Genomic DNA, 11143 nt, shown 5'->3' with positions numbered 1-11143 from the left:
GGGGGGGGGGGGGGGGGGGGGGGGGGGGGGGGGGGGGGGGGGGGGGGGGGGGGGGGGGGGGGGGGGGGGGGGGGGGGGGGGGGGGGAGAAGGGCAAGGTCAAGGAGAGGCAGTGAGCCACACCAGGCCTTGTAGTCTCTTCTGCCAATTTGGGCAGTGTGTCCATGTCTCAGTCCTTGTCATAGCCCTTAGAGGCACAGGGTCTAGTCTCATGACCATTTCACAGCTGCTCCAGCAAGGGGACAGGGGACCGGACTTCACTGCTCCAAGTCAGTCACGCAGCTAATAAGCAGACCCCAGCCGTGATTCCAGATGACTGGGTGCAGGGCCGCACCTTCTAACCATTAGGCCGCATCCCAGAAAATGGCAGCCTGGCTCTCCACAGCCACCGTCTGACGGGCAGGACCCTGTTTGATTTCCACAGAGTTACTGAGGTCTTCTCATCATGTTGGTTACCAACATTTAAAAATGACAGATTTCACCTCAAAATGGAGGTTTCTTGGCTCTCTTGAAAATCGTGAGATCTCGATTGCCGAGCCCACAATTCCAAGGGGCAGTAGCTTTCTGGAGCTGAGTGCGTTAAGGCTTAGCTCCCGCCAGTGGGCATCCCCTCCCACGCGCCCATTCCCCAGCATGGGCACCCGGACCCCTCACACCTTGCCTGCTTCACTGCTTCTGGTACCTGCTTGGCCACAAAGAGCCATTTGCATCTTGATGCCTGTGACAGGATCTCCTAGCAAAGCATCTGTCAAAGCCCACACTTCATTCTAGAAGCTCAAATCTGGGAACCTGACATTTATCCACTCTTTGAATTGAGACTTTCACAACCATCACAGCTTAACATCAATGAATCCAGACTCGTAGAAGCAGAAATTCACAGCTCGTTAAAACGCCACGTATGGATTTTGTTTCCTGGAGCAGCGTGCTTAAGCCCTCTTCTGCCCTAAGACAGGGCTTCGTTTGTTTGTTGAACCAGACTTTATTTTTTAGTGCCATTGTAGGTTCTCAGCAAAAGTGAGGGAAAGGTGGAGACATCTCCTGTGCAGGCCATGCCCCCACACGTGCCTTCTGTGTGTCCGCAGTCCCCACCAGAGCGGGCCGTTTGTTACAACCCATGGTTGACACGGCACAGTCGCTCAATGTGCGAAGTTGACGTTGGGGTTCAGTCTCCGTGTTTGGACTAAGCATAATGACCTGTGTTCGTCATTATAGTCTCATCGAGTATTCTCACTTTCCTAAACTTCTCCTGGGCTTCCGCTGTTCATCCCCCCACACGATCCTTGGCACCCAGTGACTTTTTTTTTTTTTTACTGTCTCCATAGTGTTGCCTTTATCAGATTGTCATATAGTAGGAATCACAAGACAGGGCTCTCTAAGCACGTATGTATAGAAGCATCCGTCCATCAGGAGAAGCTCCTAAGGATATGAGAGGACTGGGAATCAAAAGACCTAGTCTGCTGCCAGGGTGGGGTGTGGGGGACATTCAGACCCCGACCAGGCCATGAAAACCAAGCCAGGAATTCCAAAGAGCGGATTTCACACACGGGATTGGGTGCATAGTCGGTAGAAGGCTGAAAGCACAGATGTGGACAAGTGAGGCACCCAGGAGATTCGCGTCTGCACACAGCTCCCACCTCCAGGACCGGGGTGCAGAAAGAGAAGGGACATTACCAGAACCCAACGGGAGCCTGGAGGACAGGCTGTGTGGCTGTGTCTACACCACAAGGGAGGCATGGTACCTTGTGCTGAGTGTGTAGGAACACTGGAGCCTGAGCCGCTGCTGCTGGAGGGGCTCTGGCAGGGGCCCAGAGCGAGGGGAGTCCCTTCCCCCTCTTCCTGTCTGCCTTCTGTCCAGACCTCCCTTGGACAGAACTTGAGGAAGCCAGCTCTGGGGGGGGTCTGGGGAACACATTTGCAGAAAGCCCAGCATCACAGAGTATCACTGGGAGGGCTGCAGGCCGAGAGACACAAGCTAACCAGTGGGTATAGGCGAGCATTTTTTTTGAGCCTCTGTGGAGAACATTGTCCTAGGTGCTAGGGAAGTGAGGAAGACCTACCGCTTGCCCTCAGGAGTTTGGACTCCACAGAGTAAAGACACAGATAATGACACAAGTGTGATAATCCCAGGTGTTGAAGGGTGCTAGGAACTAATAAAGTCAGGGTGAGGGTTGATGGTGCTACGGTAGCCACGCAGGTGAAGGAGGACTCTCTGAGGAGGTAGCATGTGTTGAGTCCTGAATGACGTAGAGAGAGCCTTGCACAGTTCTGGGTTAGAGCACTCCAGGCAGAGGGGACAGCAGTGCAAAGGCCCTGAGGCAGAAGGCAGCCTGGCATGTGTGGCTGGAGTATAGTGAAGGTGAAGCAGAGAGGGCGTTAAGACTGCTTAGCAGGTGGAGACCGCATCATCGTTGGATTTTCTGGGCCTGGGTAAAGTGTCTTTGGATGTACTTATGGGATGCCATTGGAGGATTTTAAGTGAGGAGCGATGTGAGCTGACTTACACACATGGGTGGTCTGTGGTCGACTGGAGGGGCAGCAGTCCTGGCAGGTGCAGGGCAAGCAGTTAGGAGAGTGGCTACGGGAAGGGCGGTCCGACTTGGGAATTTAGTAGTGTGCAGTTGGCCGGTCCGGTGGTAGTGGTGTAGGTGGGGGCTGTAGGAGACACATGGGCCCATTTTAAGTTTCTGAGACTCCTGTTCGTCATCTCATAGCTGTGGGGAGGGGGAGAATTTCTGGGGTTCGAGCTGAAGATAAAGATTTGGAAGTCACCAGTGATGCTATTTAAAGTCCTGGGAATCTATGACATCTGGAGAGCAGAGAAAACAGGAAGAACACAGGCCGGGCAGCTGTCTGTCCCAGGGGAGCATGTGTGATTAGAGCCTTAGGTTTGGGCATCTGGTTTTGGAAACTTCTGGGCTGTCACGAGGTGTAGCGGAAATATTTGGCTTTGGTGAAGCTGACATTTTTGGAAAGAGTATTGGCCAACTGACTCCAAACCAGTTTCCCCACAAGTCACCCAGCCAAGAGATCCCGGCTAGTGAGCCCTGTGCAAATCCTACACAGACAGACAGACACACACACACACACACACAGCGCACTCCCTACTACAGGGAGTATTTCCCAGGGTGGGAATCCCGGTTTCCGGACTCCGAGTAGATTGTGTGTCTAGATAAGAGGTCAGCAACCTTCTCCTATGAAGGGCCAGATGGCCCTCAACTATTTTAGGCTTTGTGGGCCACACGGCCTCTGTTGCAACTCAGATCTGCTGTTCTATGCCACAGACAGGCTCTATGTTATGCTACCTGTGACAGAAACCCAAAATGATGGTGACTTCAACAAGACAGAGGTGTGTTTCTCTGACATGGTAGTGTGGAAATGGATCTTCTAGAGCTGGGATGAGGACCGTGTTCCATGGAGTCCACAGAGGACGCAGGCTTCTGCTATCTTGTCGCTCTGCTATGGCCCTAGATGGCTGGACAGCATGTCCACACCCAGGCAGGAAGGTACAGAAAAGCTTGAGACCTCCACCCAGGAATCTACCACACCCAGTTGCAAGGGACTCTGGGAAGTTGTTTGTAGCTACCACGTACCTAGCTAAAAACCGGGGGACAGCGATCAGTCTCTACTATATCTCAGCTATGGGGTTTAAGAACATCTCTTGGTTCAAATAGAATCTATGATCGTGGTATGCAGGGCGTCCGCCGTTGTCTCTAAGGGCAGGGCAGGTCATCCAAAGTCCCGACTACATTCAGTAGTGTCCTGGTGGCACACACTTCGGGGTTAGGCCTTTCAAGAGCTAAAAATAGGATCTTCACCGGAGCTCTCCCAATGTTGGCCAAATACAACAGGAAACAGACGGTATCTCTGATTCCACACCTGATTCCCTGCAGGGCAGGCCAGTTCTGACCTGAGCTCCCTCCTCCCTGTGCCCTTCTTACACTTCCTGGGAATATCTGCTCAAAAGCCAGAGTTCCTGGTTTAGATACTTTAATGCAGACCTTTTCGGTTTTTAAATACTATTTTTTTTATTCACGTCATCTCACATACACCTAGAAAAAAATACTCCAAGACCAGAATGGTACGTAAAATTCTTTAACTGAGCAATAAATTATCGGGGGGGGGGGGTGTCCAAATCCACCCAATACCATGCCCCCTCCGTGAGTGGGACAGACTGGTGCGGGTGCGGGGGAGCGTGAGGACTTGAACTACAACCCCTACATGACTCAGAATACAGCTCCCAACTTGGCTGTCCCATTCCCAAAGACCCATGTTGCTGCACATCTGGGATCCTTCTGGTGACATTCCTGTCCTCCTGCAACACCTCGCCTTCCCCGCCCCCATTCAGGCACAGATCCAGGGGGATTTGTTCCTACAGCCTAGGGCATCCATCTGGGAAGAATTAAAGGTGATTACACAATCTGCAGCTAGTTGTGATTTCAAACTATTTAATGGGAATGAGGGAGATAACAATTGTCCCTTTTGCTTTTTTTTTTTTTAAACAAAAGATTTCAACTATTGTCTAATTTCACTGTATCCCTCAAGGCTTTTGTGTCCTCCAAAGACTGAAGCTCCAGATAAGAATCTTCTGGGTCCTATTTATCAGACCTGTCCAGGGAGGAAAGCAAATCCTTCCAAGGTCCCCCTCCTATATGAGAGGTGGGTTCCAGCAGCCACAGAACCCCCACTGCCCTAGGGAGGGCTTAGCCCTCACTCAGAGCTCCCCCCGGGCATGTCGGATGTAGTGCTGATGCAGCCCGGCCTCCTGGGCAAAGTCCTGACCACACTCTGTGCAGGCGAAGGGGCCAGGAGGGGTGCGGGTCTCATGCGCTTGGCGGTGCCGCCTCAGAGAAGCAGCCTGCCCAAAGGTCTTGCCACAGTCAGGACAGGGGAAGGTGGGCGGGGCAGCAGTAGGTGCAACTGGCGTGGAGGGCCTGCTGGCCGGACCGTGGCCGCGCTGATGGGCGATCAGGGCCTTGGAGGAGGGGAAGGAGCGGGCGCAGGTGAAGCAGATGAAGAGGGCCCCCTGCAGCTTCTGGGCCACGAAATCCGCTGGGTGCTCCCGCTTCATGTGACGCTCTTGGAACTTGGAGTCGGCGAAGGTGATGAGGCAGCGGGTGCACTGCGGGGCCCCCAGGTGGCCTGAGGGACGTGGGGAGAGGTCGGGGGAAGCCAGCAAGAGTCACCAGGACCTCTCCCAAGCCCCAGAGTCATACCAACAATTCACAATTCAGTGCTTACCACGTGCCAGGCTCTATGCCAGGGCTGGACAGTGGGCCAGACAAACTATTACTGGACCTGTCTTATGGATGAGCAGAAGGAGGCTCGAAAAGGTTAGACAACTTGCCTATGAACCTGTGGAGTCAGGACTGGAACCCAGGGAATCTGCCCTTCCAACAGAGCTGTGTGATTCGAGCACAGCCCCTGGCGCCAGACTGCCTGGGATCGAATCCCCCATCTACCACTTCCGAGGCAAATATAACAGTTTCGTCATTTGGAAGATGGGGTAACGACCCTATCAGTATCTATCGCATTGGGCTGTCAGAAGGAGTAAATGAATTACTTTATGAAAAGTGCTTAGAACAGTGCTACGCAGTGGCTCGCCGTTATTGGTATCGAGAAAGAGAAGAGCGGCTTGATAGCCCGGGGTCTGGCCCGGCACTCACAGCTAGGCCTTGGTGTTCTCCTGCTGAACACGGCGTCACACAACCTTGTCGGGCAAGGCCGGGCTGTGTGACTGAGCTGAATCAAGCCAACACCGCGCCACAGTAATGTCTGAACGCAGACAAAACACGAACCGTGTTGAATGACCGCTTGAATGACCAACCCCCCCCCCCATCCCTCCCAGCTAACACGAGGGACTGCTGCCGCTTTACCAGTCACAGCGGGGGACCTTTGGACCTCCCACCTAGATAAGATTCAAGATTGCCCACCTATCCTTTGCCCCTCCTTACTGGCAACGTCCAACCCACGGCAAAACCCTTCCTCGAACTCTTCCCCACAGCACCTACCGCAAAAGCCCCAATCCTAGGATAAGTGCTAACACTGACTGAGATGCCTCCACCGTGCCCCAGAGTCAGGGTGTGTGTGCCTCCTCAGCGCTATTAGCAATAAACCCAACTTGTTCAACTGGAGGCGTGTTCCTGGTGGTCTTTGGCTGGAGGGCCTTGACTGGGTGGCGGCTCATTGTTAGAATCTCTTTGCCTCCGCTCCCTTACCTGAAAGTAATACTTAACCAAGTTCAAAGGCTGTCAGGAGGACTGAGATAATGATGGTTAAACTCAATAGGAGAACACGCCCACCACACAAAGAGCAGTCAGCAGTATGCTTTTGCCATCATTCCCAGGCGAACTGGCTGCAAACCTTCCCTTTCTAATCCCTAATCCCCATAACAACAGCCGAGTCACCTGAGTAGCCGCAGCCTCTTTTGACAGACGGAAACCCAGGCCCAAGTCACAGGCAAAGTCTGTGGCCCAGTTGGGACTGGAACCCTGGGCTCCCTCTCAAAGTCTCTGCCCTCTCCCAGCCACATCTCCCACCCCAAGCCCCTCTGGATGCTACTCCGTCCCTTTGAACAGTGGCCCCTTGAAGCTTTACAGGGACGGAGCAGGGTGGGTACATCTGAGCAGAGTAAGGGTGGAGTGTGGCAGTTTCCAGTAGAGCAGCTTAGAAACCATTTATTACAGCCCCTCCCCAGCAGGCAAGTCCTTGTAACGCCTTGGCCACTGAGATGCCACGGAAATCCTTTTAGCTAGCATCAGCTCCAGCACCCCACCCTCCTCTGGCCAGCAGCACTCACAGACGTCGCCTCCTGGACTGCGGGGACTCCTCTCCTTGGACGAATCCTGCTGCTCCATGATCTCTTCGGGATGTGGGTCCTCCATAGTGGCTGGGATCCCTCTGGTCAAGAGAGTAGCACGCATGACAACAGTAAATCAAGTGAAGTCGCTCATCTGGTTACAGCGTTTAAGGGCCCGCTAATCCTATGACCTTCGACGGGCTCTCCTCGCCCCCCAAAAGATCCCATTTTCTGGAACGCTAACCCAATGGAGCTCTGTTCTAGAGAAGTTTCAACCCCCTCCCCTAAGATTCGACTCCCTAGGTTTGTGACACCCCTTAGGGCCTTCTCACCTGTGTGAGACCTATGCCCTCCTACGTCAAACTAACTCCCTGCACTCCGGGCACCGAACCCTTGATCTTTTTTGACACCAGCCTCGTCCCCGTCTCTCACGTGTCTTGAGGCAGGTAGTGGTGTCCAGGCTTTAGCTCGCCTCTTCCCCGGAGGCATCTTTCTCTGACATCCTGTAACTCTCCTTCCACCCGGAGCCCCCCGCCTCCCACGCGCGTCTTCCACCGCAGTGTCTCGCTGCCCCAAGCACTGCCCTCGGGTCCCCTCCTCCCGAGGCGGGTAGCCCAGGCCTCTGCTTTTCTCCGGACACCAGAGGGCTGCCTTTCGTCGCGCCGGTCAGTCGCTCGTCACAGCGCCGCCACCCGGAGGGAAGTGGGTAGGGCCCACCGAGGTTCAAGGTCCCAGCGGCTTCCACGCCCTGTCGCCCTAGGAGTCTCTCCAAGCCGAGATCCCGGATACCATCCGGCAGTGATGCAGTCGCGCCAACCGGGTCCTCGGAGTAACGGGAGGGGTCCTTCTCTGCACTGGAGTGCGTTATGATGACGTGACATGACCCCCCACCCCTTTCCGTACAGACCTCCGCTTCTGGCGCACGTGTGGCTCGGGGCTGCCGGCGCGCAGGCGCCTTGGTTCCCTCATTGTTCGGAGCCCCGCGGGCTGCGGGAGCTGGGGAGCGGGCGTACGTCTGTTATTCTGCGCAAGCGCCGCGAAAGGCTGTAGCCCCGAGGTCGCGCTTCCAAGACACACCTCCTCCTTAAAGGACTGACGTCAGGTAAGAGCCCCTGGAACGTGTCTGGACGTCCCCAATTCCTGGCGCTCTCACCTCTTCGGCCTCCGTCCGCCGGACCCTGGGGGCGGAGCTTCTCCGCGGCGGATCAGCCGCAGCCAGCTGTGCTCTCGGGTGTGCAGGCTTTTTGCCCGGTGAGTGATTTGGAAGGGAGGAGTCGGGGACAAAAACATCTGTGTGTCTGAGGGAGGAAGGGTTGGAGGCCGATCTGTGAAACAGAAAGATAAATGTATGCAGAAAAAGGGCGGACAAGACGTCCGGGTCCCTGGGGAATAGATAGTATCCGGGCGCCGGATTTCTTCCTGGGAGTGACACCCAAGAATGGAAGGGGACAGGGTGAAGGACTGAAGTCTGACACTAGAGTGGGATGACTGGGAAAGGAAGAAGCTGGGTACTCTCTGACCCGTGTCCGCCCCACCCTTTTGGTTTCCAGTTATGCCACCGCCGCGGGGTGACGTGACCGCCTTGTTCCTGGGGCCTCCAGGCTCTGGAAAGTCTGCGCTGATTGCAGCGCTGTGCGACAGGAATGTGGAGACGATAGAGATCCCCGAGGGACGGCCGTACTCCGGGATCCCCAGCCTGCGAGCTGCGGGCCCCGGCCTCTTCCTGGGCGAGTTGAGCTGCCCACCTGCTGCGCCGGGGCCCTGGGCGGCGGAGGCCAATGTGCTGGTACTGGTCCTGCCTGACCCCGAGGGGAATGGGGAGCCCTTGGCCCCAGCGCTGGGAGAGGCAGCGCGGGCCGCCCTGGCCCGAGGGACCCCGCTGTTGGCTGTGCGGAACCTACGTCCTGGGGATTCCCAAAATGAAGACCAGGCCCGGGATCAGACAGCGGCCCTGCTGAACAGCACGGGGTTGGGGACCGCGGCTCTCTTCGTGCTGCCCGCGGACTGCGGCAGCCGAGATGACTGTACGGAATTGGAGCGCCTGCGGGTGGCGCTACAGAGCCAGGCGGAGGTGTTGCAGAGGTAAGCGAGGAGTTTCGCGGTGGATTGGAGACCAGGTCCCTTAGACGCAGAAAACATTGAGATCCGCGAGACACCCCACCCCCACCCCAGTGAATTTAGGGCAGGCCTTGACAGGATAGCTGCGGACCAGTTCTTTCTCGCCCCTCATTGCAGGTTTTGGGGTCACCGAGGCTCCACCCCAAGCCAGTGCCCAGTGCTGGACCCTTTCCAGTCTTCTAAGCCCCGCCCCACCCAAGGGTCAGCTAGAGGTTCAGACCTGTTCTCCAGGTTCAGCCTCCTGTAAGCATTCTGAGGTCATAAGCCACGGTGAGAATTTTCGGAGGCCGGGAACTAACGCCCAAATAGTACCCCCCCGCCCCCCCACCCCCGCCCCGGAAAAGTTTGAAGGAGGGCTTAATCAGCACACAAGCTTGTGATCCCCACGAACATTTTACCCAAGGGTTCACTCTTTCAAGCCCTCCTCCTCCTCCCCACCATCAGCTTGGTCCTCAAGCAATACCGGTCCACACCCCCCCGTGAGCCTTGGTGTTTCTGGGTTCACTCCCCCACTTCCTTTCTCTAACCTCATCTTGTTTCTGTGCCCACTTGCTGGCTATCTCCTGAATTGTTTCCCCAACCCCTGGCCACCACCTATCTTATAGTCAAACTGAGGCACAGTGCTCATCTTTTTTCTTCGCCACATCTCCTTGATATGCACAGGTAGGTGAGGCTTTCCCCCTCATTGGCTCTTGTTCCCCTCCTTACGCCTAGTCTCAGCACAGAGTGCCCTGTAACCTTGCTCCTGTGGGCCAGTGCTTTGCTTCCCTTTAGTCCATAATGCAGTTGCGAATCTGACTTGGCCCAAGCTTGACCTTCTGTGAGTTTTGCTTGGCCTTTCTTAATCCTGCAGATCCCTTGGAAAAGCCCACCCCTGCTCTGCCCCCCCCCCCCCACTCAAGACTGAATCCACAGGATGATTTAGGTTCCCCTTTTTAGGCTCTTGGAAACCTGATCTCAACCAAGCTGCTGCATCCCTGCTTTAAGCCCCCATCAGTCTGGCCCCTTCCTTTCCTGCTCCCTCTTTCAGAGATTATTGGGGGGGGGGGGAACTCCACCCAGAACCTCATAGCCTAGTCCTATCCCCAGAACGCCACTCCCTTGTGTTTAGATCCTCTTCTTCCCTTTATCCTCTCTCTCCCTGTCCCCTCAGGCTCCTGCCACCGGCTCAGGATGGCTTCGAGGTCCTGGGTGCAGCAGAGCTGGAGGCTGTCCGGGAGGCCTTTGAGACCGGTGGCCTGGAGGCGGCACTGTCGTGGGTTCGCGCTGGCCTGGAGCGGCTGGGCAGCGCGCGGCTGGACCTGGCCGTGGCCGGCACAGCTAATGTGAGCCTTGTGCTGAACACGCTACTTGGGTTGGATCCCTGCGACCCAGATGCTGAGCCTATTTTCATGCCCGCAGGGCCCACACCCTACCCGGCCCCAGAGCGGCCCAATGTGGTGCTCTGGAATGTGCCTCTGGGCTCCACAGGCATTGCTGCCGCCCCCCATCCGACCCACTACGACGCCCTCATCCTCGTCACCCCGGGAGCGCCCACTGAGAAGGACTGGGCTCAGGTTCGGCCCTTGGTGCTGCCAGATGCACCGCTGGTCTGCGTGCGAACAGACGGCAAGGGCGAAGATCCAGAGTTTCTGGAGGACGAGGGAAAGGCAGAGAAGCCCGCCTCCGAGAGCTCAGAGAACACAGGCGGAGGAGAGTTGAAGAATGCTTGCGGTGAAGGAAGGGAGAAACGTGGCGCTGGATTGCAGAAAGGTAGCTGGGAAGGTTCCGAGAAAGCAGGCAGCGAGAGTTTGCCATGTGTTGGCAGCGGCGCAAAGAAATCGGGCAGCGGGGACTCAGGGCGCGCGACTGCTCTGAGCCCTGAGGATGAGACGTGGGAGGTGCTGGAGGAGGCACCGCCACCTGTGTTCCCCCTGCGGCCTGGCGGACTCCCGGGGCTCTGCGAGTGGCTGAGACGCGCACTACCCCCGGCCCAGGCGGGGGCACTGCTGCTGGCGCTGCCCCCCACATCTCCCCACGGAGCCCGGATGAAGGCTGCTGCGCTGCGGGCCGGGGCATGGCGTCCGGCCCTGCTGGCTAGCCTGGCGGCAGCGGCAGCACCCATACCTGGGCTGGGCTGGGCATGCGATGTGGCGCTTCTAAGGGGTCAGCTGGCGGAGTGGCGGCGGGCGCTGGGGCTCGAACCCGCGGCGCTGGCGCGACGCGAGCGCGCACTAGGTTTGGCTCCAGG

The 11143-nt window shown here is 56.7% G+C and overlaps 2 protein-coding genes across 6 annotated transcripts in view; one reads left to right on the top strand and one right to left on the bottom strand.

Annotated features, from left to right (window-relative positions):
* Positions 1-4075: 4075 nt before the first annotated feature.
* ZNF576 (zinc finger protein 576) lies at positions 4076-9078 on the bottom strand. Of its 5 annotated transcripts, XM_029924802.1 has the most exons (4): positions 8697-9078; positions 7949-8120; positions 6796-6896; positions 4076-5138 (listed from the first exon to the last, which is right to left on the bottom strand). In XM_029924802.1, the coding sequence occupies exons 2-4, from the start codon at positions 8083-8085 to the stop codon at positions 4711-4713; spliced, it is 666 nt and encodes a 221-aa protein (XP_029780662.1). In that variant the 5' UTR covers positions 8086-8120; positions 8697-9078; the 3' UTR covers positions 4076-4710. The 5 variants fall into 5 exon arrangements, 4 of the variants coding, with proteins under 4 accessions (XP_029780662.1, XP_029780664.1, XP_029780665.1 ...); XM_029924804.1 differs by lacking the exons at positions 7949-8120; positions 8697-9078 and adding an exon at positions 7128-7908; XM_029924805.1 differs by lacking the exons at positions 7949-8120; positions 8697-9078 and adding an exon at positions 7379-7908.
* IRGQ (immunity related GTPase Q) overlaps positions 7578-11143 on the top strand; it is a 3937-nt gene continuing 371 nt past the window's right edge. The window contains exons 1-3 of the mRNA XM_029924806.1: positions 7578-8046; positions 8346-8877; positions 10067-11143. Coding sequence (XP_029780666.1) covers positions 8348-8877; positions 10067-11143 — 1607 coding nt within the window. The 5' untranslated portion in view covers positions 7578-8046; positions 8346-8347. The remainder of the gene's footprint in view (positions 8047-8345; positions 8878-10066) is intronic.

Source organism: Suricata suricatta, chromosome 16, assembly GCF_006229205.1.
Source record: "Suricata suricatta isolate VVHF042 chromosome 16, meerkat_22Aug2017_6uvM2_HiC, whole genome shotgun sequence".
Lineage (NCBI taxonomy): Eukaryota > Metazoa > Chordata > Mammalia > Carnivora > Herpestidae > Suricata > Suricata suricatta.
The sequence above is the reverse complement of the archived record's forward strand: the minus strand, read 5'-3'. Positions and strand labels throughout refer to the sequence as shown.